At 43.8% G+C, this 27570-nt stretch overlaps 1 protein-coding gene across 1 annotated transcript in view; it reads right to left on the bottom strand.

Moving 5' to 3' along the window:
* The window catches only part of FMNL1 (formin like 1), a 138688-nt gene that overhangs the window by 57356 nt on the left and 53762 nt on the right, over nt 1–27570 (bottom strand). Inside the window, exons 2-6 of the mRNA XM_030220847.1 lie at nt 24300–24383; nt 23491–23640; nt 7083–7156; nt 5106–5189; nt 3212–3352 (exon numbers count right to left, since the gene is read on the bottom strand). Of these exons, the coding sequence (XP_030076707.1) occupies nt 3212–3352; nt 5106–5189; nt 7083–7156; nt 23491–23640; nt 24300–24383 (533 nt within the window). The remainder of the gene's footprint in view (nt 1–3211; nt 3353–5105; nt 5190–7082; nt 7157–23490; nt 23641–24299; nt 24384–27570) is intronic.

The raw sequence follows: 27570 nt of genomic DNA, 5'->3' as shown, positions 1-27570 counted from the left end.
TCAACAGAGACAGTGGCCACACACAACATCCCACAGCGCACAAGAGGGAAGAAGATTCAACAGAGACAGTGGCCATGCACAGCACCCCACAGTGCACAAGAGGAAGAAGAATTAGTATGGAGAGCAGCAGCACACAGCATCCAAGAGAGAAGGATATTCAATAGAGACAGTAGCAATGCAGAACATCTCACAGCGCACAAGAGGGAAGAAGATTCAACAGAGACAGTGGCCACACACAACATCCCACAGCGCACAAGAGGGAAGAAGATTCAACAGAGACAGTGGCCATGCACAGCACCCCACAGTGCACAAGAGGAAGAAGAATTAGTATGGAGAGCAGCAGCTCACAGCATCCAAGAGAGAAGGATATTCAATAGAGACAGTAGCAATGCAGAACATCTCACAGCGCACAAGAGGGAAGAAGATTCAACAGAGACAGTGGCCACACACAACATCCCACAGCGCACAAGAGGGAAGAAGATTCAACAGAGACAGTGGCCATGCACAGCACCCCACAGCGCACAAGAGGAAGAAGAATTAGTATGGAGAGCAGCAGCACACAGCATCCAAGAGAGAAGGATATTCAATAGAGACAGTAGCAATGCAGAACATCTCACAGCGCACAAGAGGGAAGAAGATTCAACAGAGACAGTGGCCACACACAACATCCCACAGCGCACAAGAGGGGAGAAGTATTTGTATAGAGAGCAGCAGCACACAGCATCCAAGAGAGAAGGATATTCAATAGAGACAGTGGCAATGCACAACATCTCACAGTGCACAAGAGAGAAGAAGATTCAACAGAGACAGTGGCCACACACAACATCTCACAGCGCACAAGAGGGAAGAAGATTCAACAGAGACAGTGGCCACACACAACATCCCACAGCGCACAAGAGGGAAGAAGATTCAACAGAGACAGTGGCCATGCACAGCACCCCACAGTGCACAAGAGGAAGAAGAATTAGTATGGAGAGCAGCAGCACACAGCATCCAAGAGAGAAGGATATTCAATAGAGACAGTGGCAATGCAGAACATCTCACAGCGCAGAAGAGGGAAGAAGATTCAACAGAGACAGTGGCCACACACAACATCCCACAGCGCAGAAGAGGGGAGAAGTATTTGTATAGAGAGCAGCAGCACACAGCATCCAAGAGAGAAGGATATTCAATAGAGACAGTGGCAATGCACAACATCTCACAGTGCACAAGAGAGAAGAAGATTCAACAGAGACAGTGGCCATGCATAACATCCCACAGCATACAAGAGGGAAGAAGATTTAACAGACAATGGCCATGCACAACATCCCACAGCGCACAAGAGGGGAGAAGTATCGGTATAGAGAACAGTAGCACACAGCATCCAAGAGAGAAGGACATTCAATACAGATAGTGGCAATGCACAACATCCCACAGTGCACTTTTTAAAGTGTTACATGTGTTGAAGTGCTCCTAGTTATCTGTACTCCCAATTTTGTTATGCAGTCTCTTCAAGAGCTAGAAGAACTAGCAATGCTAACATCTTCTCCTTCCCCTCGGTGAAGGGTAAGAAGCGATTAAAACTGTTTGAGAAGACTTTAGCATGTTACGCTGCTAGATAGTGGAAGGATCGTACAAAAACATTTTCACTCTCTGAATCCTATTTATCATTTAGAAGAAAGGTTAAGACTATTACTTCAGAAATTTCTATTACAGAACGAATTGTAGTCTTGTGTCTCGTCTTAGTCTTCTTGTTGTGGCTCTTGTTAAATTGTGACCCGCTTAGAACTGCGCTCTGGGGGTGTGTGTGTGTACGTGCGCCGAGGGGGGGGTGCGCTGTGCTGCACCTGGGGAAGGGGTGCGCAGCAGTGAACCGCCCCGGGTGTCAGCCGCCCTCGCTATGGCACTGGGTACAAGTGGGATATAAGATTAAATGTTATGTTATGTTAGTATAGAAAGCAGCAGCACACAGCATCCAAGAGAAAAGGAGATTCAGTAGAGACAGTGGCAATGCACAACATCCCACAATGGGTGCACAAGAGGAAGAAAAAACAGTACAGAGGGTGACAGTACACAGCATCAGCATCCTATGATGTAAAGAAAGAAAAGTCCATATAGAAAGCAGCAGTACAGCATCTGAAGCCAGTCTGCCCAGTGCCCACAACTAAAGTAAAACAAAATGTCTTCCTGGGGCTGTATAATTGCCCTCAAGATTCCCACATGCAGTTATACCTGTACAAACATACACAACCATATCCACACCTAGAGGCAGCTGGCTGTTTTACCAACTAAGTCAACTTTTATTGAACTTATAAAGCAATCACCTAAAGATGAGATCCAATAATGCTTTAGCCCTGTATCCCTAGCTACAAACACATACAGATACAGACATACAGGCAGACATCCAAATGGCCACCCTTCAGGGATGAGGTGATCACTGAGGGATTCACCCCACAATAGCCAGGACCCCTGCAACCAGTCACAGAATCTATGACAAGGCAGAATTGGTGTGTAGAACCTGAGCTCTTTCATTAAAACTTGGAGACCATGGGCCAATTTCAGCACACAATGGAAAAGGTGCCGGTACTCAGTACCCCCAAGTACCCCCTCAAAAAAAGCCCTGTGTGTGTGTGTATATATATATATATATATATATATATTCCCCCCCCCCTCACAGGGCCAGTGGAGCACCTTTTCAGTTGGGGGGGGGGGGAGCAAAAAAAAAAAACCCAATCTCCTCTGTTGTCTCCTTCAACATCCTGTTGACATTGATATCCTTAGTTGCTGATGTGAGGAGAGGGGTTGCAAAAACGTGGTCAGGGCATGGCCCAGATGACCTCCTCCCACCCCCATTCTGCTTCCTATACGTTCACACCCCACATGCACGCACACTTGTTGTTGTTTTTTTTTCTGTCTTCTGCGCTCCTGTGTTTGTGATGTTGGAGGAAGGGGCTGTTCAGAGATGCAGAGAGATGTCATGACAATTCCCACTCTGTGCTCCCTGCTGGGTAGGGGTTTTACAAGCTCCCAAAGATTTGCTTTCGTGCAGAAATTACTCCGCATTTACTAAGAATAATATTCCCAAGGGGAAAAACTGGAGCAGAATAATTTGGTGAAGCAAATTCGCTTACTAAGGGGGTTCCTGGGAGCCCCTGTTACTAGACTCTTGAAGAATCTCACAGGAGAGGGGATGCGATGCCCTGAGACAGCAGGTAACAAGCTCTTCTCTTACCTGACAGTGAGATGTCGGGCCCTGGAAGAGCCATGTGTGGGGGAGGAAGACGTGTTCTTGCTGAGGTCCTCTACAGATCGGTCTAGCGACTTGGTTTTCTCAGGACTCCCAGGCCCATTGTCTGTGTTCTCCATATCATATCTGAAGCCATAAGGGAAAACAGAAACACTGAGAGGGAGACAAACAGAGGGACCAGTGCAGAATGCTTGTGCAGACAGTAGTGTGGGGTTAGTGTGACATCTGAGCACAGTTTCCTGGGTGCATGATACAGAAAAGGGTTTTGTGCAGAAGCGAACCCTGCGTAAAACCTTGTATTAGGCATTGGTGCACAGCATATTACGATCAGTGGTAATAAGTCTTTTGGCTATTGTGCCCAGTGCAGAGAAATGTGCAAAAGACTAAAGCTGAGCACAGCGCCGGGGATTTAACGCTGTCTGAGGAGGCATAGTTTTACTGATCTGTTGCCAGATGGACTGCACAGGTGGGCTGCTATGCAGAGCCCTCTTGATAATGAGAATGGCCCCCCCCCAGGACTTTGGGCCCCTGGACTTGGGCCTAGCAGGCCTGTGCGGCAGGGGCCTATCTGAAAGTCGGCGGTAGCGGGGGCCGAAGCCAGAGTGAGGGGGCACATTATAGCCCCCCCCAGCCGGCGCCGCCATTTCCGACCCCCCCCTGCCGCCATGGGTACCTTTGCTGGTGGGGGACCCCAACCCCCACCAGCCGAAGTCTGCTTCCTCCTGCCGCTGCGAGGTTTTTTAAGTTAATTGGGATTCGTCCTCCGTCACTCTGTGCTGCTGTTCAAAGAAGCTGCTAGCTGAATGCAGTTTCGGACTGAGTCTGACGTCGCTGCTGCACGTTGTACATGAGTCTGACGTCCTGCAAGTACAACGTGCAGCAGCGACGTCAGACTCAGTCCGAAACTGCATTCAGCTAGCAGCTTCTTTGAACAGCAGCACAGAGTGACGGAGGACGAATCCCGATGAAGAACTTAAAAAAACTCGCAGCGGCAGGAGGAAGCGGACCTCGGCTGGTGGGGGTTGGGGTCCCCCACCAGCAAAGGTACCCACGGCGGCAGTAGGGGGGTCCAGGGCGAAATCTGCGGGGGCCCAGGCCCCTGTGGCCCCACGCAGATATGCCCCTGCTGTGCGGGCATCCGTCCCTGTATAGAAGGGTTAACTTGTTCTTCTGCAGTAGTGCCTGTGAGGATTTAATGTCTGCTTTTCTTAGTCCTGAGAGTTTACGGGACCCACCAACGTTTTCAAGGCCTCCATGAAAACCATGGGTAAAAAAAGGATAGGAAGGGGAGGGAGGGGGGTAGCTATACTGTATCAGCACATATTTGTACAGGAGCAGGAATGATTGTCTCAGCAAAAATATCAACATCAGAAGAACTCCAGCACCAAAATTACACTTTTCTATTAATTTCCCTTGCTGACATCAGGGAAGTGGGCAGGTCAGGAGCGCAACAGGAACACTCGGGGACACGTCGAACAGGACGCATTTGCCACTTGTGATTGTCCTGTCCCAGCAGATATGATTTTTTGCTCAAACATGTGCATAGCACTATCTGCCCTTAGCACAAAATCTTGTGCACATGCGTCCGGTGTGATCTCCCTGATTAGTGCACGTCCTATTAGCTTACTGCATCAGCAAGCAAACATTGGGCATTACACTTGCGTTAGAAGGCATATGCTAAGCCGTCAGCACATGGCTGGAATGCAAGCTTTCTGCATCAACCCCAAAGTTTTTCATTAAGGACTCCACAAAAGATGGATTGAGGATGCAGGAGCGACGTCACAGTGAAATGCAAGCAACGGGTCCATCATGTCATGCCACAGGCACCTGGCTTCGGTGCAGGTAAGGTTGTAGCATGTAATACACGGCTTGGACTCACGTGACAGAACATTGCGCAAAGGACAGGTACTCCACCAACACATCCAGCCCCTTATTATCTTCATTCAGGAACTCCTGCACCCACCTAAAGGAGAGGGAAACTCATTAAGCAGGACAGGAGAGCTCAAGACACTCAAATCACCAGTGATACCGATAGGAGCCCTCTTTGAAGTTCTGCTTCATTTGAAGATGCTGAGCCTTCTGATGAAGCTACGGGTTTCGCTTTGTGTTGTGCTTATTTTGTGCTTATTTTGGGGTCGATATTCAGTGGCACCAGTGAGCGTTTTTGTTAGCTGCCGGCTATTCCTGGATAGCTAATGAAGGGTCCACAGCAAAAGCAGGAAGACACCCTCTACGAAGATCCACACAAAGAAAGCCAAAGCAGAAGTAGAGGATGACAAAATGACCAATCCACCAGGGAGATCAAAGCAGATTTATTCAAGCACCAAAACGAGAAGACCCGACACAGGCCGTGTTTCGACAGACACAATCACCTGCCTCAGGGGTCAACAGGCACAACTTAAAAACACTGAGACAACTGAGAGTAATGTCTGGTGCTTTATGCTGACCTGTAAATTTTCCACAGTGTGTTATTCTCCATGTCATTGTACTGTGGAGGCTGCTGCTCTTACTGACTTTTGTTACAGCACCAGACATTGCTCTCAGTTGTCTCAGTGTTTTAAGCTGTGTATATTGACCCCTGAGGCAGGCGGCTGTGTCCGAAACAAGGCCCTTGTCAGGCCTTCGTGTTTTGGTGCTTGAATAAATCTACTTTGAACTACATCTCACTGGTGGATTGGTCATTGTGTCATCTTCTTCTTCTGCTTTGGCTTTCTTTGTGTAGCTAATGACAGGGCACTGGCATTGAATATCTGGGTTTCTGTGGTCGGCTGTCTCTTATGCAGTTAAGTGTGATACTCAGCCCTTAACCACATATGCAACATCATATATAGATAGGACTGACTTTTATGTGGTCCGATTTAACTGCTAAGCTTAGATGCTTAAGTGCTGAATACGTGCCGCCTCCAGACCGCCCACAAAATAGTCGGCTTTGAGTTTAGCAGTCTGTGGTGATAGTTAGTTACGTACCACTGAATAATAACCCTGAGTAATTAGTGATTTAACTTGCCAGAAGCCGTTTCTGGCCAGTTAAATCACTTTAAATATCAACCCCTATGTTTATTAAAACTTGTTATACTGTTTAGCTTCAGCAGGTCTCAGTGGTTTATAATAAAAATTAAAAAACATATAATTATGAAAAGAACTCCATAAGTTGATAGGAAAGACCTATATATTCATACTATAAACAGCAAATAAGACAACATGGACCTATAAAACACTTCTTGTATTTATTGCAGACAGATCTCCATCGGCACATTTAAACCCTTGGAACTCCGAATGCCTGAATAAAAAATTATGTATTTAATAAATCCTTAAATTGAATTAAGGAGGAGGGTTCTGCTCATATAGAAATTGGAAGATAATTCCATAGGCTAGAAACTAATCAAAAGAAGGAAACGCTCTCGTGTCACCTCCCAATGGGCTTTAGTAACAGAAGGGATGGCCATCCAATGGTCATTGAAAGAGCGTAATAAGGAGCCAGCCCATGTAGAAAATCCAGGTTTAATTCCCAGACCCAGATCCCAGAATCCTCGAACCAGCCCAGGTTCTGAAGACAGCCACAGTCTGTGGCTCTCGGTCTGGGGCCGTCACTTGTGATGACAAAGGTTAAGGAGACAGAAAATTCCTGACAGCTGCCTGAGCTAAGGAAAACAAAAATGATCAGCTGAGCTAGAAACATAAATCTATACAAAAATAAAGAAAGAAGAAGAAAAAAAGGGTGGAAATGGTAAGATGAGGAGAACCTGAGGCCCACAAGCCACGTCCCTGTGGTCCCTACACCCATACTAGATATGAATCCCCATTGTTTGTACTGACTGCAGCTACCCAGGGTGAGGATGGTCAGGGATTCACTCACCCGATGTAGTTTGTACGCAGAGAGATCTCCAGCTCTCGCAACACCTGCGTAGACTCCTGGGCCCGCCTCTTAAACTGTAGTTTCAACAAATAAAATATATGTTTTATATTACATCATTCATTGATTGGAAACTTCTCTATCCCCCCTTAAGGGAAAACATAGCTGCAGAGATGCCAAGGGAGACCATCCCAATGAGTGAGATTTACTGTCCCAAGGAGTAAGAATTTTCATATGGTGTGTCCGGAGTATAAATCTAGGAACACTTACAAGTGAAAAATCAGCATAAAATTACATTTGGTTGTATCTGGTGTCTCTGAAAAGACATAGTTACAGTAATAAAATTACATTTCATTACTAGCTGAGAAACAAACACTAAATAAAGTGCACAATATTATACCATATGATCATAAGGCGCTTTATGTTAGTCTAAGATCCCTAGTACCTTAAGTTTTAATTAAACAACTCAATAATACTAAGATGCAGACATCAGTCCAGCAGCATAAGGGGTGCTAGCCAGTCTTTTGCACTGTCACATGTATGATTATCTCCCAGTTGGCGAGAGATTGTATGTGTGTGCTCGATGCAAAAGCTCCTAGCTCTCACAGAATGAGTCCGTTCTTTTGAGGCTAGAGTAGCAGACTTGGAGGAGCTGAGGGAGACAGAGAGATACATAGAGGAGACCTACAGAAATGTTGTAAAGAAGTCCCATCTCCAGTCTGGCAGCCCCTGTGCTGCCTTAGAGGAGGGAGGTCTCCTAAAAGGAGAAGTAGGAAATAATACTGTAGCCAGGACCTGACCACTAGGGGATGCAATATCCTATCACACTGAAGATATGTCTCCAGGTGCTTCTGCCCAGGAAGGAAATCTTAGGACAGTTGTTGTAGTTGGTGGTTCGTTCATTTTGCATGTAGATAGCTGGTTGACTGGTGAACATGAGGATCGCCTGGTCACTTGCCTGCCTGGTGCAAAAGTGGTAGACCTCACGCATCGCCTAGATAGGATTTTAGTCAGTGTTGGGGAGGAGCCAGGTGTCTTGGTACATGTGGGACCAATAACATAGGAAAATGTGGGAGGGAGGTTCTGGAAGCCAAATTTAGGCTCTTAGGTAGAAAGCTGAAATCCAGATCCTCCAGGGTAGCATTTTTGGAAACGTTCCCCGTTCTACGCACAGGACCCAAGAGGCAGGCAGAGCTCCAAAGTCTCAATGCATGGTTAAGATGATGGTGCAAGGATGAAGTATTTAGATTTGTTAGGAACTGGGCAAAATTCTAGGAAAGGGGGAGCCTATTTCGAAAGGATGGACTCCACCTTAACCCGGACGGAACCAGGTTGCTGGCTCTAACATTTAAAAAGGAGATACAGCAGCTGTTAAACTAAAATGGGAGGGGAGGGGGGAAGCCGACAGTCACCTAAGAGTGCATGATTCAGTGTGGAGTATCCTTGAAGGATACTATTGAAACAGGACATTTAGGGAATCCCAACAGAGACATTTCAATAATGTTGAAAGAAAGCCAGGAGTGCTTAAGGGGAAACAGAGTAAAGGATGCAAATTATCCCTGTCAACTTCTTCTAAGCAGCTTGTAGATACAAGGAACACAGTTGGAAATGTCTGTATACAAATGCTTTTTAGGCTAGAAGCCTAAAAAATTAGATGGGAAAGTTAGAATATATAACACTAAATGAAGAGGTAGATATAATAGGCATCTCAGAGACCTGGTGGAAGGAGGACAATCAATGGGACACTGTGTTATCAGGGTACAAATTATATCACAATGATAGAGTGGATCAGATTGGAGAGGGGTTGCACTATATGTTAAAAAGGGAATTGAGTCAAACAAAATAAATATTCTACATGAAGCAGATAGCAACATGGAATCCTTATGGATAGAAATTCCAGGTGTGAAGGGAAGGAGTATACTGGTAGGGCTGCACTATGTCCACCAGTACACGACAAACAGACAGATGAAGAAATGTTTATAGAAATTAGGAAAGCTGACAAGTTGGGCAACAGTATAATAGTGGGTGATTTCAATTATCTTAATATTGACTGGATAAATGTTACATGAGGGAGCGCTGGGGAGGTAACATTCTTAGAAGTAATAAATACTTAAATCTCCACTACCCAAACTGCAAAGGACTCAAATACAAAGCAACCTATGCATCCAGCTTCTCCTATATAAGCACACAACTATGTAACACATTGCCAAAAGCAGTAAAAACGATCTATGACAATTTAAACTTCAGGAAATCACTGAAAACTTACCTGTTCAATAGGGCATATCCTACTGACCCAACATAGATGTCTACACTCGCATCACAGCAAACCCAATGATCTTAATGGACATTATTTAACCTTCCCTCCCTTTGACCCCCCCTTTATGTCTGAATCAATTGCACTTTTATTCGACCACAATATCACCTTGTATTTTTTTCTCTACCAGTTTTGGCAAACGCCTTCGGTACTATGTAAGCCACATTGAGCCTGCAAATAGGTGGGAAAATGTGGGATACAAATGTAACAAATAAATAAATGAGTGATTCTTGGAGCAACTGGTACATGAATCAACAAGAAGGAAGCTATTTTAGAGCTAGTCCTTAGTGGAATGCAGGGCACAGTATGAGAGGTAATTGTGTTGGGTCTGCTGGGAAACAGTGATCATAAACAAATTTGAGCTGATATTTGGAGTGACTAAGAAAGTCTACTGTAGCTGCATTTAATTTTCAAAAGGGCATTTACAATAAAATGGGGGAAGGGAAATGGGACTTGATATACCGCCTTCCTGAGGTTTTTGCAACTAATTCAAAGTGGTTTACATATATTCAGGTACTTATTTTGTACCAGGGGCAATGGAGGGTTAAGTGACTTGCCCAGAGTCACAAGGAGCTGCAGTGGGAATTGAACTCAGTTCCCCAGGATCAAAGTCCACTGTACTAACCACTAGGCTCCTCCACTGAGGAAAATGGTTAAAAAGAAGCTAAAAAGATCAGCTGCAAAGGTTAGAACTTTAAATCAGGCATGGGCGTTGTTTAAAAGTATCATCCTGGAAGCCCAGACCAGATGAATTTCCATGTATTAACACAGGTGGAAAAAAGAGCAAACTAGCATGGTTAAAAGGTGAAGTGAAAGAGGCTGTTAGAGCCAAAAGAACATCCTTCAAAGAATGGAAAAAGATCTGAATGAAGAAAATAAGAAGCAACATAAGCACTGGCAAGCTAGATGCAAAACATTGATAAAGAAGGCTAAAAGATAATATTTATTCATTTATTTGTTACATTTGTATCCGCAACACACAAAAGCGGGTATGATCAAACAATTTGCATGATAATAAATAATTTAATGGAAAGGAGGGAAGGACCTCAGACTGGTGACATACATTTGTATCCCACATTTTCCCACCTATTTGTAGGCTCAATGTGGCTTACATAGTACCGGAGAGGCCTTTGCAGGCTCCGGTGTGAACAAATACAGGGTGATGTTGTGGTAAGATCAAGTTCATGTGGCACAGCCGCATTAGGGAATCGGAGAACGGAAGAGTTGTGTTATGTCCATTACGTGCTTTAGTTTGGTTGTGTTGCAGAGATTAGGCATTTAAGTTGGATTGGTAGGTATGCCTTTTTAAACAGGTTGGTTTTTAGTGATTTCCGGAAATTTAGGTGGTCGTACATTGTTTTCAAGGCTTTTGGTAATGTGTTCCACAGTTGTGTGCTTATGTAGGAAAAACTAGATGCGTAAGTTGTTGTGTATTTAAGTCCTTTGCAGCTTGGGTAGTGCAGATTTAGATAAGATCATGTTGATTCGGATGTATTTCTAATTGGTAAGTCGATCAAGTCTGTCATGTAACTCGGGGCTTCTCCGTAGATGATTTTTTGAATCAGGGTGCAGATTTTGAAGGTGATACGTTCTTTGGGAGCCAGTGTAGTTTTTCGCTGAGGGGTTTTGTGCTTTCAAATAGCATTTTACCAAATATAAGCCTAGCTGCTGTGTTTTGAGCGGTCTGAAGTTTCTTTAAGGTTTGTTCTTTACATCCCGCATAAATTCCATTGCAGAAATCTATGTGGCTTAGTACCATTGATTGTATCAGGTAGAAATGATAAGTAGTAGTAGGTTACAAAATGTTTCCCTCGGGAAGAATTGCTTCACGCGTTTGAGTTTCCACATTGAGTGGAACATTTTCTTTCTTGTGGATGCCACTTGGCTCTCTAGTGTTAATTTACGGTCCATTGTAACGCCGAGGATTTTCAAGCTGTCTGAGATAGGAAGGGTGTGATCTGGGGTGTTGATACTTGTGGGGATGTCCGCACTGTGTTGGGATGAGAGGATGAGACAATGAGTTTTTTCTTTATTGAGTTTTAGTTGAAATGCATTTGCCCATGAATCCATGATGTTCAGGCCGAGCTTGATTTTGTTGGTGATTTCCGTCAGTTTAGTTTTGCAAGGAATGTATATTGTGACATCGTCTGCATATATGAAAGGGTTAAGGCCATGGTTGGATAAGGACTTGGCAAGTGGGGTCATCATTAAGTTGAATAGGATCGGTGATAGCGGTGATCCTTGCGGTACTCCACAGTCTGCTTTCCACGGTGATGATATGTTTGAATTTGATTTTACTTGATATGTTCTTGTGGTTAGGAAGCCCTTGATCCAGTTAAGTATGTTTCCACTAATCCCAAACTCATCTAGTAATCTTATTAATATATTATGGTTTTTACTCTGTTGAATGCACTAGACATGTCGAATTGGAGGAGAAGGATGTTTTTGCCTGTTGCTATTTCCTGCTTGAATTTGGCTAGAAGAGTGAGCAATACTGTTTCCGTGCTGTGGAGGGGGCGGAAGCATAACTGTGATTCGTGTAATATTGAGAATTTGTTCATGTAATTTGTAAGTTGTTTGGTTACCATGCTTTCCATCAGTTTGACCACCAACGGGATAGATGCTACTGGACGGTAGTTAGTGATTTCGTTTGTTTTTTTTCTTGGTATCTTTTGGTATTGGGGTGAGTAGGATATTGCCATTTTCCTTAGGGAAGAGACCTTGCTGAAGCATGTAATTTAGGTTGATGTGAGGTCTGCTATGAAGCGGTCAGGGGCAGATTTCATTAGGTAACCCGGACAGATATCTAGTTTACAATGAGTGTTGGAAAACCTACTAATCGCCTGGGTAACTATTTTGACGGTAAGGAGGGCAAAATTTAACCAGGTCCGATCTGCCGGGTATTCTCCAATGGTTAGGTCCAATTCATTAAGGAAGTTTTCAATGTCGGTGTTGTTCTGAGGTAGGTTGACAATTTTTTCATTGAAGTACTTCGCAAGTTTATCTGCAGATGGGATGTCTGTATTCGTGGTAGTGACTAAGTTGGTGTCTAGGAGTTTGTTCACGAGTTGGTATAATTTCTTTGTCTTTGTAATCTGTCTCTATTTTGGTTTTATAGTATGATCTTTTGGCCTGTCTTATTATGTATTTGTATTTTCTTTGTATTTGTTTCCATGTGTTGAGTGTATGTTCATCTTTTGTTTTATTCTATGCTCGTTCGAGTTTCCTGGTTTGTGTTTTTAACTTTTTCAGCTCATCATTGAACCATGGTGTCAAGTTATGCTTGTGTGGGGTTCTTGTTCGTAAGGGCACAATTTCATCTAGTATGCTTTTACATCTTTTGTCCCATTCTATGAGGTAGTATATGGAGTCTGTTTGTGTTGCCCATTTGTTATTGTATATTAGTTGCCAGAATGTTTTCGTGTCTACTTGACCTCTTGTGCTGTAGGATGTGTGTTCTAGTATTCGTTGTATACCCTTCTTCCGCCAATGTAGGGATAAGTTTAGTTTGTAGTGGTCGGTCCAGGGTGTCTCTGTCCATTTCGTTATTTGTTATTGTTAGGTTCTGGTCTGTTGAGAGTTTGCGTGAGATGAGATCAAGTGTGTGCCCTTTGACATGGCTTGCTTGCATTTGTGGCCATTTGAGATCACATAAATGGAGAAATTCCTTACATTTTCGTGCGTTGATAGAGTTCGGGTCTTCTAAGTGAAGGTTGATGTCTCCGAGTACTAGTGTATTGGAGTTGGTTACACATGTGTTTGAAATGAAGTCCATGAAGTTGGTATGGCCTTCGTTCGAATTACCTGGAGGTCTGTAGAACAAGACACAATTCAAATGATCGCATAGGGTTTTGTTGTGTATTCTGATTGAGACAATTTCATGTTGAGGTGTTATGGACTCGGCAGTGGTTTCGGTGGTAAAGTGGGACCAATAGATTAGTGCTATGCCTCCACCTCTCTTTTCTTTTCTGGTCCAGTTTGTGATTTTGTATCCTGAAGGGCACAGGTCTAGGATTATAGGGTCCTTTTGGTCATGGATCCAAATTTCAGTGAGGAAAAGTAGGTCGAGGTTTTCTGACATGATCCAGCCTGTTAGTATTGCTGTTTTATTTACAGCGGATCTGGCGTTGACATAGCCCACTTGGATTGTTTGGAATGGGTCTTCTGTATTTGGTGTTAAGTAGACTTTTGTTAGTTGTTGTTTCTTTGTTGAGGTGAGTTTGTTTGGGCCCTTCTTTCCCTTCTGTTGTGGTTGTTTGCATGTAAGTGTTCTTCCTTATGATGATTGTGTAGTATGGGTATGATATTGTTTTCTGCAAGTGGGGTGGTTAGTGTTAAGTGGATCAGTGTTAAGGAGTAGATTATTAAGAGTAGTTTGAGGCTATTCATTATGATATGTATTTCCTGTGGTTACTATTAAGACTGTGTTGCCCCAATCTGCTCTCCTCACAAGCCTGCCTTCTCCGGTTGATCAAATGCAGCGCAAAAGGCTCCTTCTCAGGCACGCCCATCCTGCTGAATGTGTCTTCAGTTCACTAGCAATTATTCAGTTTTTACTTTGGTTTTTATTGTCAGGCCTTTCAAGCCTTGTTAGTTGTAAAGTCTCAATATCTTGAAATATAATAGGCACTTTACTCACGGTCTGGTAATCGGACGCGTTGCCCAGGGCACAGAGACTCCGCAACCTTGGGAGCTGTGTCTATGTTGGAGGTAGACACCAGAAGGGAGGCAGCAGTAAGAGAAACTTGCCACAGAGGCAAAAAATAAAAAAAAATTCAGGTACATCAGAAGCAGAAAGCTTCTGAGTGAATCCGTGGGCAAGGAGCACGAGGGACACTCAGGGAGGACAAGGCCATAGCGGAGAGGCTGAATGAATTCTTTGCTTTGGTCTTTATGGAAGAAGATGAAAGAGATCTACCTTACCAGAAATGGTTTTCAGGGTGACAATGCAGAGGATCTGAAAGAAATCTCAGTGAATCTGGAAGACATACTGAGCCAAATTGATGTTAGTGATAAATCACCTGGACCAGATGGCATACGCCCCAGGATACTGAAAGAACTCAAACATGAAACTGCTGATCTGCTGTTAGTGATTGGCTGTAGTACCTTTAGATTGGAGGGTGGCCCATGTAACTCTAACTTTTAAAAAGGGTAAGGTTCCAGGGGTGATCCAGAAAATTACAGACCAGTGCCGAGCAAAACAGTGGAAATTATTATAAAGAATAAAATTACAGACCACGTACACAATGGGACGGAGTCAGCATGGGTTCAACAAGGAAAGCCTTGCCTCACTAATTTGCTTCATTTTTTTGAAGGCGTGAATAAACATGTGGATAAAGGTAAGCCATTTTTCTCAATGGAGAAGGGTGAATAGTGGAGTGTGATGCTATTTAACATATTCATAAATGATCTGGAAATCAGAATGACAAGTGAGTTGATTAAATTTGTAGACGACACAAAACTATTCAAAGTTGTCAAATTCATGCGAACTGTGAAAAATTGCAGAAAGACCTTAGGAAATCGGAAGACTGGGCATTCAAATGGCAGATGAAATTTAATGTGGACAAATGCAAAGTAATGCACATTGGGAGAAATAGTCCAAACCATAGTTACCTGATGCTAAGGTCCACCTTAGGAGTCAGCACCCAAGAAAAGGATCTAGGTGTCATTGTAGACAATACGCTGAAATTTTCTTCCCAGTGTTCGGTGGCAGCCAAAAAAGAAAACAGAATGCTAGGAATTATTAGAAAAGGGATGTTAAATAAGACCAGGAATATTATACTGCCTCTGTATCACTCCCCTGTGCGACTTCACCTTGAGTATTGCGTATCTGAAGGTGGTCACCGTATCTTATAAAAGATACAGCAGAATTAGAAAAGGCTCAAAGAAGAGTGGCCAAAATTATATAGGGGATGAAACTCCTCTCATATGAGGAAAAGCTAGAGAGGTTAGGGCTCTTTAACTAAGAAAAGAGACGGCTGAGGGAGGATATGATTGAGGTCTACAAGATCCTGAGCGATGTAGAATGGGTTAAAGTGAATCTATTTTTCACTGTTTCAAAAAGTACAAAGACCGGGGGACACTCAATGAAATTACATGGAAATACTTTTAAAACAAATAGGAAGAAATATTTTTTCAATCAACAAATTATTAAGCTCTGGAACCTGTTTGCCAGAGGATGTGGTAAAAGCAGTTTTTATATCTTGGTTTAAAAAAGGTTTGAACAAATTCCTGGAGGAAAAGTCCAAAGTCTACTATTGAGATAGACATGGGGGAAGCCACTGCTTACCCTGGGATAAGGGATTGGTAGAATGCAATGTTGCTACTATTTGGGTTTCTGCCAGGTACTTGTGATCTGTATTGGCCACTGTTGGAAACAGGATACTGGGCTAGATAAACCATTGATCTGACCCAGTATGGCTATTCTTATGTTCTTATGGAAGCAATATGAAACAATTTTCAAAAGAATTTGCCCTGGTAACAAAGCTGGTATCTGGTTAAATGCTCAGGGCTGGAAAGTGCCCTTTGTTCAAGGTCTAAAATTATGGGCGTTGCTTATAGGGGCAGGAGAAAGGGATGGGAAAAGGGCAGTCACTACGCAGAAGGGTGTGCTCAGATTTTTTTCCTCATTGGCAAGGTTACTTGCCTATTCTCCTCTTAGGTTTCCCTCTCTATTAAGAGAAGTGGTTCAGAGTGTGAGAGTGAGAGAGCCTTTAAATGAATGTGACACATTCTTAATCAGTGAAAGAAGGGACTCAGGCAGTGAGAGCAGTGGCGTAGCTAGGTGAGGCCTCGGGGGCCTGGCCCCCCCCAAATTACATCCTGGCCCCTGGTTTTGCTGGCGGGGGTCCCCAACCCCCACCAGCTGAAGTCTTGTCCAGCGCCGGTTTCCAACGCCGCCGAGTTGCTCTCTCTTCCCCCTCATGTCTTGCACGCTCCTTTTAGTGAAATTGAGCATGCTCATTTTCACTTAAAGGAGCATGCAGGACATGAGGAGGAGGAGAGAGCAGGGCAGGCAATGCAGCGGCGCCGGAGACCGGCACTGGAGAAGGTTTCAGCTGGTGGGGGTTGGGGACCCCCACCAGCCAAGGTACTTTGCTGCAGCAGTGGGTGGGGAGCAAAAGGGCGGCGGGGGAGCAGCGAGGCAGTGTGGGGGGGCGCGAGGCAGCGGTGGGGCGGCAGACTAAAATGTGCCCCTCTACCTCGGGCTCTGGCCCCCTCCCACAGCGAGGTCTGGCTACGCTCCCGAGTGAGTAAAAGAGCCTTCAAATGAATGTGACAGATTCCTAATGGAGAGAAGGAACTCAGAGTGTGAGAGTACAGAGCCTTTAAATGAGTTTGACACACTCCTAATGAAGTGAGGGAAGGAGCTCAAGGAGAATGTCTAAATTTTTTTTTTTTTTGTTACATTTGTACCCCATGCTTTCCCACTCATGGCAGGCTCAATGTGGCTTACATGGGGCAATGTAGGGTTAAGTGACTTGCCCAGAGTCACAGAGAGCTGCCTGTGCCTGAAGTGGGAATCGAACTCAGTTCCTCAGGACCAAAGTCCACCACTAGGCCACTCCTCCACTCCAAATGAGTGTGACACAGCATATCTAGAGCTGAGCGAAGCTAAACCAGAGTAAAGCAGCCAGGGATCTGCATGGGCAGCGAGGCCTTGAGATAATAAAAAGAACATTGATGTCCACACCATGGTGTGCTGAAATGTTTCAATTTTAAATCATCAATGTGAGGAGGCATTTGTTCAACATGCCAGATCTCCTGAACACTGCAGGATCATCCTCAGGAGACATGGCAACTACAGCTGGAAAATCACACCCACATTTGTCAAGGAAAGCTCCCTTGTGACTTGAATTTAGGTCACCAGAGATGACCCCAGGTCATTAGTGACTGGATGAGCAAGGCCTAGTCTTAACCCATTCCTTCTACGGACTTGTAGTTGAATTCTGCTGGAGAAAGGCTGAAACTACTCAAGAGGAGGGTAATTTGAAGTCATGGAAAGTCCACTGAAATTAATTTTATACTGGGACTTGAGAGAGAATCAGAAAAGTTACTAATAAGGAATTGTAAGCGCTTTGAGCAGGGACTGTCTTTCTTCTATGTTTGTGCAGCGCTGCGTATGTCTTGTAGCGCTATAGAAATGCTAAATAGTAGTAGTAGAATGCAATAATCAAAGCCCTTCCATGGTTAAAGTAGCATTTTATGCACAGATATCAGATAATCAACGAATTATTCAGCAGAAATTCAATAAAGGCAAGGACCTTCTTTACGCAAGTTATTAACTCTTCTGCTCATTTAGTGCAGATAAAATTAATATACTGCAGCCCAGTACTATGCATAACACAGAAAATGATGTTCAATAATTAATTCATGAAATCGTCCCTGAAAAATGCAGAAAAAAAAGAATTCTGACCTAGTCAAACTGTCCAGCTCTGTTGAGGCACCTGGTCATTCCACCTTTAGTCTTGGGTCACCCAGTGAGAAGTTATAAACCAGAGGCATCATGAATCTAGCCTTGTTCCCTCCTCACCTATGTCCCGCGCCTTCCGTATTTCACTCACAGCAAAATGTGAGGTAAATGGAAAACAGCAAAGGTGGAAATCAGGTGATTTTAGCAGGGGTGGACACCATTGACGCGTGAATTTAGAGAAGCTGCAACTGCTATGTTTATACCCACAACTTGCACAGATCTGAAGGTGGTGACGTGCTCTGGGTATGGTTTAGGTGGACCTTTGAAGTACACCTGTATGCTCTATTTTGCAAAGCAAATATATGGAGAGGTCAAAAAATGTCTGTGTTGGCATTTGCATCTGCTCCAAGTCACACATAGCAGTCAGCTAACTGCTCATTTGGATGTCGGGTTTGGAGGCGTGATTGAGGGGGGGGGGGGGGGGGGATCTACACTCACCTCTCCAAAATAACACATGATGAAGAAAAAAGTGAGCTTTGGAATTGAGTTGACTTCACTTGGATGTGTAATTTCACAAAATCTGGCATTTCGCACGTGTAGCTAGCAAATTTCACAGCGTACACGTATATTTTTTCCAAGGCCTTAAAGTATTTCACAAAAGGCTCCTCCCCCCCCCCCCCCCCCGATATTCAGCACCATTTAACTGGCCAGGTACAGCTTCTGGTTGGTTAAATAGCACTTAACCGGCTATCTGCAAGTATTCAGTGGGAGATAGCCAGTGCTAAATATTCATGGTCAGCGCTTAGTGGTAGCCAGATATATTGCGCGATATAACTAACTGGCTATCTGTGAACATTCAGCACATTGCTGGCTAAATTTGGCAACCAAATCGGGCTGCCCAAATAGCAGGCCTATCTTTGGCCGCTATAAACTTAATCAGCCAGCGCTGAACATGGGTTTGGCCGGTTAAGTTGAAACTGGCCAAAAATAAACCGGATATTTATTTATTTCTCTATATTTATTTATCGCCTTTTTCAAGGAATTCACTCAAGGCAGTGTACAGCAAAAATAAGTCAAACATAAGCAATATTCAATACTGGTCACCGGAAATGACCCAGCATTGAATATCTAGGCCGTCGCTGACCTCAGGAGGCAGCCCGGCTACCTCCCGCAATCTGAATATCGGACCCAGAGTCTTTTGTAAAATACCTTGCAAATTCTGAATGTTCCAACTTGAGCTGACCTGGATGGCTACAAAATAGGGCTGACAATGTATCTGATGTTTGCTTCACTTGTTAACGATAAATCAGCCATCAGATTATAGGCATTAATTTAGAAACTTATCCATGTATAAACAGCAGCATTCACTCGTTTTTATCGCATACATATGTAAATACCAATTTCAGAAAGCCGCTGTTTATATCTGGAGATCCACTCCTCACCATGGAGATGTTTCCTGGGCAGCGGCATAACAAGGGCGGGGCGGTGTGCACGCTGCTGGAGGGTGCAGAGAGCAGCCGTGCGCCTGTCTGCTCCGCCGGTTCTCTGCTCCCTCTGCCCCGGAACAGGTTACTTCCTGTTCCAGGGCAGAGGGAGCCAGTGGAGTCGACAGGCTGCTCTCTGCACCCTCCAGCAGCCAAGAATGCACCCAAGGGGGGGGGGGCTTGATGCACCGGGGGTGTGTGTGTTATGCTGTACCCTGGGGGGATGGACGCCGCTGCATCGGGGGGGGGGGGGGGGGACGCAGTGGCGATCCGTCCCAGGTGGCAACCGACCTAGGATCGCCACTGTTCCTGGGGTATGATTTGGACGCACTTTGGGCGTGGCTTGGGTTGGGCTAAAATCTACATATGTATTCCCCATTTCTGCAGCAGGTTTTACCCCAGCTCAAAGACACACATAGGTTTTTAAAAAGTGCTCATTTTGGCCAGAGCTTTTCATGGAGGATAAAGATAGTAGTTTATTTCCTCCTCCAAAATGAAACCAAGTTAAAACTGCAGCCTCCCTCCTTAATCAGCAGCACTTTCACATGTAGCTTTGTAAAATGGGGCAGCTAACACGGAAGGTGTGAAATCGTCACTTCTATATGTACGTGCTGACACCTCCCTAAGGAAGCTGCTGGGTCCATGTCATAAGAACATAAGAATAGCCATACTTGGTCAGACCAATGTTCCATCTAGCCCAGTATCCTGCTTCCAACAGTGGCCAATCCAGGTCACAAGTACCTGGCAGAAACCCAAATAGTAGCAACATTCCATGCTATCAATCCCAAGGCATGCAGTGGCTTCCCCCATGTCCATCTCAATAACAGACTTTGGATTTTTCCTCCAGGAACTTGTCCAAACCGTTTTAAAACCCAGATACGCTAACTGCTGTTACCACATTCTCTGGCAATGAGTTCCAGAGCTTAACTACTTGTTGAGTGAAAAAATATTTCCTCCCATTTATTTAAAAGTATTTCCATGTAATTTCATTGAGTGACCCTTAGTCTTTGTACATTTTGAAAAAGTAAAAAATCGATTCATTTTTTTTTATTTTTTATTTTCTTTATTTATAAATTTCAAATTTTACAAGCATCAAACTTGATATAAGAAAAATGATTTTAGAGGTTACAAATTTTCCAAGCAAAATTATTTTCTATATAATTTTCCTCTAATCATATAAGTCCACACTTATGGGAGTTCAAAATGAGAGAAAAAAGTTGAAGCAAAAAAAAAAAAAAAAAAAGGAAAGAAAAAATAAAGAAGAGAGTGGAAAAACAACTCTAACCGTTATTACAATACTATTGAACAATAATACTAGTGGGAGCATTAGTTCCAACTATCCTTCTAGATGTTATAAAGTTCTCAAGTTGAATAGGATCAAAAAACGTAAATTTTTCGTTTTGGTAGGTGACTAAACATTTGCAAGGGAATTTAAGGAAAAACGATGCCCCCAAAGTAAGCACTTCTCCTTTCTTCTGTAGAAATTTCTTCCGACGTAATTGTGTTTCTCTTGAAACATCTGGAAAGATGCTGATCTTTAAACCTTTGAAGAGTTTTGCTGAATTCTTATAAAATAATCTTAATATCCAAGCTTTATCCGGAGATAAAACTACCGTTATTATCAGTGTAGCAGGCAATACTTGTTCAGTGTCAGAAAGTTCTAGTAAGGCGGATACATCCAAAGGTTGATTTTCTATTTGCTGTAAATTTCTAGATGGAATATAATAAACCTGTGCCAAAGGAGGAATATCTTCTTCTTTTATTTGGAGGATTTCTTTAAAATATAATTTTAACATCTCTTTAGGAGCCATAGTATTTAAGAAAGGAAAATTTAAAAAACGAAGATTATTACTTCTAGAAAAATTTTCCATTAAAATCGATTCATTTTAACCCATTCTACATTCCCTCAGCCATCTCTTTTCCAAGCTGAAGAGCCCTAACCTCTTTAGCCTTTCCTCGTATGGGAGGAGTTCCATCTTCTTTATCATTTTGGTCACTCTTCTTTGAACCTTTTCTAATTCCGCTTTATCTTTTTTCAGATATGGCGACCAGAATTGCACACAATACTCAAGGTGAGGTCGCACCATGGAGCAATACAGAGACATTATAACATTCTTGGTCTTATTTTGCATCTCTTTCCTAATAATTCCTAGCTTCCTGTTTGCTTTTTTGGCCAACGGCGCACACTGGGCAGAAGATGTCAGCGTATTGTCTACAATGACACCTAGATCCTTTTCTTAGGTGATGACTCCTAAGGTGGACCTATGGTTTGGATTATTCTTCCCAATGTGCATCACTTTGCATTTGTCACTCATTTTTTTCAATGTGGATATTTGTAAAATGGTTGCTCTGCTGCATGTGCTAGAAATACTCATGTACTTCTGCAGGTATTTTAGAAAAGGGAATGCGTCGGCAGAGCACTGCTTGCCCCAGAATTGGTAGCATGGAATGTTGCTACTGTTTGGGATTCTGCCAGGTACATGTGACATAGCCACTCCTGGAAGTAGGATACTGGGCTAGATGGACCACTGGTGTGACCCAGTGTGGCTATTCATATGTTCTTATGATCTTAACTGAGCAAGTACCAACCTGTATGCCTCATTTCCGATCTCTACCTTCTAGATAAAATGGGGTTCTTTGTCTCCTCTGCTCATGTTAGTTCATAAAATCAGTATGTGTATGTAATACCTCAAAGCAATGTGTTGTATGTATGTATATATATATATATATAAAATCAAAATTCAACAGTTCTAGACCCCTTCGTGAGAAACTACACTGGCTTCCAATAAAGGAACGAATTACTTTTAAAATTTGCACCATGGTCCATAAAATTCTTCATGGTGAATCCCCAGGTTACATGGATACCCTTATCAATCTGCCACCTAGGAATTCTTGCAGATCATCACGTTCGTATTTAAATCTACATCATCCTACCTGTAATGGTCTCAAATATAAATCCACTTACGCTTCCACCTTTTCCTTTATTAGCACTCAACTATGGAATACATTACCTAAATCTGTGAAAATCATTCATGATCATCTGAATTTCAGAAAATCTCTTAAGACCAGCTTATTTGGAAAGGCTTACCCTAAAGGACCCGTCTCAAAATCATAATTCCTGGAATACAACTAATTTATGGACCTCTTGGACTCTATTACCCTTCTCCCCTTTTCCCTTGTCCCGCGTTGTTGGCTGATCTGCAGGACGTGCAGGATGTCAGACTCACAGAAACAGAACGAAGCCTTGCACCGGAAGAAGAGGACCTCGGCTGGCGGGGGTTGGGGTCCCCCGCCAGCAAAGGTAGGCGACAGCGGCGGCGGGGGAGGGTTGGCGGCGGGAGGGGGGTCGAGAGGGTCATCAGCGGGGGGGAGGTCAAAGTTGTTGTTGGTGGTGGCGGTAGCAGGGGGTGTCGGCAATGGCGGGGGGAAGGGCTAAAATGTGCCCCCTCACCTCGGGCTCTGGACCCCCTCCCGCCGAAGTCTGGCTACGCCCCTGATAACAACGCATGTAAATTAAAGGAATGCCCCTGATCCGCCCCCCTTTGGGCACGTGTAAAAATTTACAGCGCAGATCCTGCATCTACATTTACGTGTGCACATTTTAATTAAATCCAATTAGCACTAATAATTGCTTGTTAAGATCTCAATTATCAGCACAAATTGGGCTCATTAATCAAGGGCATACCCAAATTTGTACGTGCAATTTTAGCCACTTTTATAGATTTCGGGCATAGTGTCCAAAATGAAGTAAACAGTGCAGACTATAGTTGTTTTATCACACTTATTATGGGCTTATTGTCATTAGAACAGATTCCCTTACCCTTAATTGTTCTGTTTACCTGTCTTATCTAGGCTCTTTGAGCAGGGATTGTCTTTTTTTGTGTATGGTGTACAGCGCTACGTATGCCTTGTAGCACTATAGAAATGTTAAATAGTAGTAGTAGTAGCTTCTTCAGCTATTGAGTACCAGTGGCCATGTTTATTAGTATAATTCTAGAACAGTACAAAAAAAAACGGAAACGTGATGATATCATCATATCATCTCTTGACTAGTCAATGAATGTTTTTATGTTTCATCCAATGATCTTCTCTGAACCAATGGGAAATGTTGCTGCACATTCAAGGAGGGAAGGATGTACCCAAAGGATCAGCTGCATGTTACACAGCAAAAATAAATACTGAGGCATTGAGGCAGCATACCTGTGTGTACCAGTTCAACTCGAAATCTGTATATATGGTATATCTACTAAGCCAACGGGGTGTCACCTTTCTGCTGACTCCACCTGTGTCCACATAGCTCTTGAGTTTCTGAATATAGGCAGAAGGAGGATTCTTCACCTCAAACCGGTCCTAAGGGGAAAAAAAAGAAGCAATATTTGGAATCACCAACTAATGTGGTTGATGAAGTGTTATCAGCAGTGTGAAGGAAACAGGGTGGTGATATGGTGGTACAATAAATGCCACACATCCCACACCAGAGATGGGCAAATGGTTTCATGTCATAAGGCGCAGGTAGGGCCAGTCCCCCCTCCCTTTGTATGCATGTATGTCTACTCCAAGTCCTTAAATGTAGAAGTGAAGATACAGGACTTATGACCTGGAGCCATCTGGGAACCCTGAAGCTGCACCTTGTTTGAGGGGTATTTTCATGATCACTAGGGGGGGGGGGGGGGATTCCCTGGGCCCGGCCTCCAAGGGGGGCTCGGCACCAGGGTCTGTCTCTTTCCTGCTCCTGTGTGTCAGGACCCAGGTGAATGCATTAACGCGATAATCCGGGTCCCGGCACACAGGAGCAGGACAGTGACAGACCAAGGGAAGAGCAGATGCAGGAAGGTAAGGAGGCACGGGGGGGGGGGGGGGGGCGGCTGCAGCCTGAGTGGGGGGGGGGGGGATGGTGATGGCTACGTCGGCCCTACCCCAAGCCCAACTCTGTCTCTCAGCAGCCCTGGGTATTCTCAGCATCAGATCCTAACCCATCCATGGAGGATGTGTAGCTATGCGGTCGTTACCTGGTCACAGATGAGTTCCCATTTCTTCTCATTGTCATACTGTCTCAGGACCTGCACTTTGTCAGGCGGCAGATTCATGGCATTCTGCATGAGAAAGAAAAATCACAGGTATAACTAATGGTCATTGACTTCCCTGGCACAGCAACCAAAGAGGAGTCCTGTGGTACCACAAGTCTTTAGGGCAGTCCTTCTTAACCCTCAACCAGTGAACTTTTCAGGATCACATTGTATATGCATGAGATAGATTTACATGCAACAGGTATCCAGTTTGGAGGGAATTTAATATACAGTGCTGAAACTTAGGCAAAAAACTTCAGCGCTAATCACTATTCTGTAAAGGGTGCACGCCTTATATAGAATAGCCCTAATTTTGGGCGCCGGATTTACTCCTGCTACAACCCGGCATAAATGCCGGCACTCAAGTTAGGCATGTGTTCAAAGATGTCGACCCCTTTACAGAACACCAAGTCTAACATATGGCCCTTTTTATGGGTTGGAGATTTGATCACCTGAGCGAATCCTAGAGCTGCCGCCATATCAAGGAAGGAAGTAGTGGTGGTGTCAGAGAGACTTTAACCTATACATCAAACGTCCAGACACCACCACTACTACCTTCCTTGATATGGTGGCAGCTCTAGGATTCGCTCAGGTGATCAAATCTCCAACCCGTAAAAAAGGCCATATGTTAGACTTGGTGTTCTGTAAAGGGGTCGACATCTTTGAACACAAGACTGATGGCATTGAGATAACATCCCTATCACGGACAGTTTATTCTCTAATCAAATTTTCTATTAAAGACTACATAAAACAGATGGGCCCAACCAAAGTTTGGAAGGAAATTCAAGACATGAGAAATCTGACTGCTGATAACTTCCTAGAGGCCTTGTCCTACCCCTATGTGGATGAAAAGATGATGACAGTGTCAGAACAGGTTGATATCTGGAATGCACACTTAGCAATGGCATTAGAAAAAAATGGCCCCTCTAAAGAAGGTCTGATGCTCTATGCACAAACGTTCCCCGTGGTTCTCCCCAGAACTATGGGTCCTTAAGTGTCAAGGACGCCAACTTGAAAGAAAATGGCGAAAGTCTCACCTTGATGAAGACAGGTTGAACTGTAAAAAATGCATGGCAATGTACCTCCAGGCCTTAACAACAGCTAAACAACAATATTTCTCGCAACACATTGAACAAGCTGTAAATTCAACCAAGCAACTATTTAAAATAGTAAACAGTCTACTGCAGACCCCATAACAGAACCAGCCTTCCCAGTTACAGCTAACCAGCAATGATTTTACCACATACTTTACCAAAAAAATGAAAGGTCTCCATCAGGACTACAGACAGTCCCATCATAGCTCCCTCTCCCCCACCATTCACAGTCATCTGGGACTCATTCAACCAAGTCACAGAGGAAGCTCTTGAAAAAATCCTGAAAGGTCTACGGCCCACAACCTGCCCTTTTGACCCCTGCCAGCAAAGATAGTAGAACAAGCGAGTGAGCATAGGCCTCATTGAATGGCCCAATAAATTAGTTAACTCATCTGGTTGAAGGGCAGCTACCAACAACAACAAAAAGAGCTATAGTGCACCTCCTACTGAAAAAGAGCCCACTTGAGCAGGACAAGCTTGAAAACTACTAACCATTCTCTAACATTCCTTTCTGGGCAAAACTTATAGAATAGACAGTCTGCATTTAACTCAGGACTAGTTAATTGAAAATAATTGGCTAGACCCATGTCAGTCTGGCTTCAGACCTGGGTACAGAACCGAGACAATTCTTGTGTCCCTTCTTGATGATCTGCACAGAAACCTTGACAAAGGATCTGCCTTGATACTAGTGTTGCTGGATTTCTCAGCAGCCTTCGGCACTGTGGATCATAATATTATGCTTAAAAGGCTGTTCAACAGCAGCACATCATTACATTGGGCACTGAACTGTGGGGTGCCACAGGGATCCATACTGTCTCCCATTTTATTTGTTAACAACCTCAAGCCTCTGGCTGAGATGCTTTGCTCAATGGACACAAAATTATATATCTATGCTGATGATGTGCAAACTACTCATACCTATTGAACCAGTTCTACCCACAGCCTTGAGTAAACTGACTTTGTCTAACTGCAACTCAGGAATGGGCAAACAACAACAAACTCTGTCTGATACCCAGCAAAACCGAGTTTCTTTGGGTACTTAATACAAGTGGACAAATACCTGACTTCAAAATACCTTTTGGGAAGTATGAACTCCCCCCAAAATCACAGGTTGGGAATCTTGGGATACTGCTAGACTCATCACTCACTCTGATTCCACAAATTCAAACAGCCTTTAAAAATTGTCTCTATCACCTGCGGCTGCTATGAAAGTTCTCATCATATATTGATATGCTAAGCCTGACCACAATGGTTCATGCCATGATAACAACACGACTAGATTACTGTAATGCCCTAAACACTGGTCAAACCAAAAAGAGATTGCACCAGCTCCAACTAATTTAGAATGCTGCAGCACAACTGATAGAAGGCTGCAAGTGGTGTGACCACATCACACCCTTCCCGCAAAAACTACACTGACTGCCAGTACCTTACAAGGCTAAATTTAAAACTCTATGTTTGATTTTCAAGATCTTCAGACAAAATGGGCCAGAGTACTTAAAGAATAAGTTATCCCTTTACATACCTTTGAGACCTCTAAGGTCCTCTCCACGAGCATCACTATCTGTCCCCTCATCAAAATAAATTGTATGCTGTAATACCCACCAGCGAACCTTCTCAGGAGTAGCCACCCACGCTCTAGAGTTTACTCCCAGAGAGGCAACATCTAACTCGAGACTATCTGTACTTCAGGAAACAAGTGAAAGCCTGGCGCTTCCCCCAAGCCTTTAATAAAGAGAGTGACTGATTATACACTACGTTGCACCTGGACTAGCTTGCTACACACACCGTAACTTAGACCAGTTCCTTATATCTTGTTTAACTATACAAAGAACTTACCTAGAGTTTAGCTACCCATCTATTTAAAAACATAGTAGATGACGGCAGAAAAAAAAGACCTGCATGGTCCATCCAGTCTGCCCAACAAGATAAACTCATATGTGCCACTTTTTGTGTATACCTTACCTTGATTTGTACCTGTCTTTTTCAGGGCAAAGACAGTATAAGTCTGCCCAGCACTATCCCCACCTCCCAACCACCAGCCCCGCCTCCCAGCACCGGCTCTGGCACAGACCGTATAAGTCTGCCCAGCACTATGCCTGCCTCTCACTACCGGCTCT

This window comes from Microcaecilia unicolor, chromosome 12 (genome assembly GCF_901765095.1).
Source record: "Microcaecilia unicolor chromosome 12, aMicUni1.1, whole genome shotgun sequence".
NCBI lineage: Eukaryota > Metazoa > Chordata > Amphibia > Gymnophiona > Siphonopidae > Microcaecilia > Microcaecilia unicolor.
The sequence above is the reverse complement of the archived record's forward strand: the minus strand, read 5'-3'. Positions and strand labels throughout refer to the sequence as shown.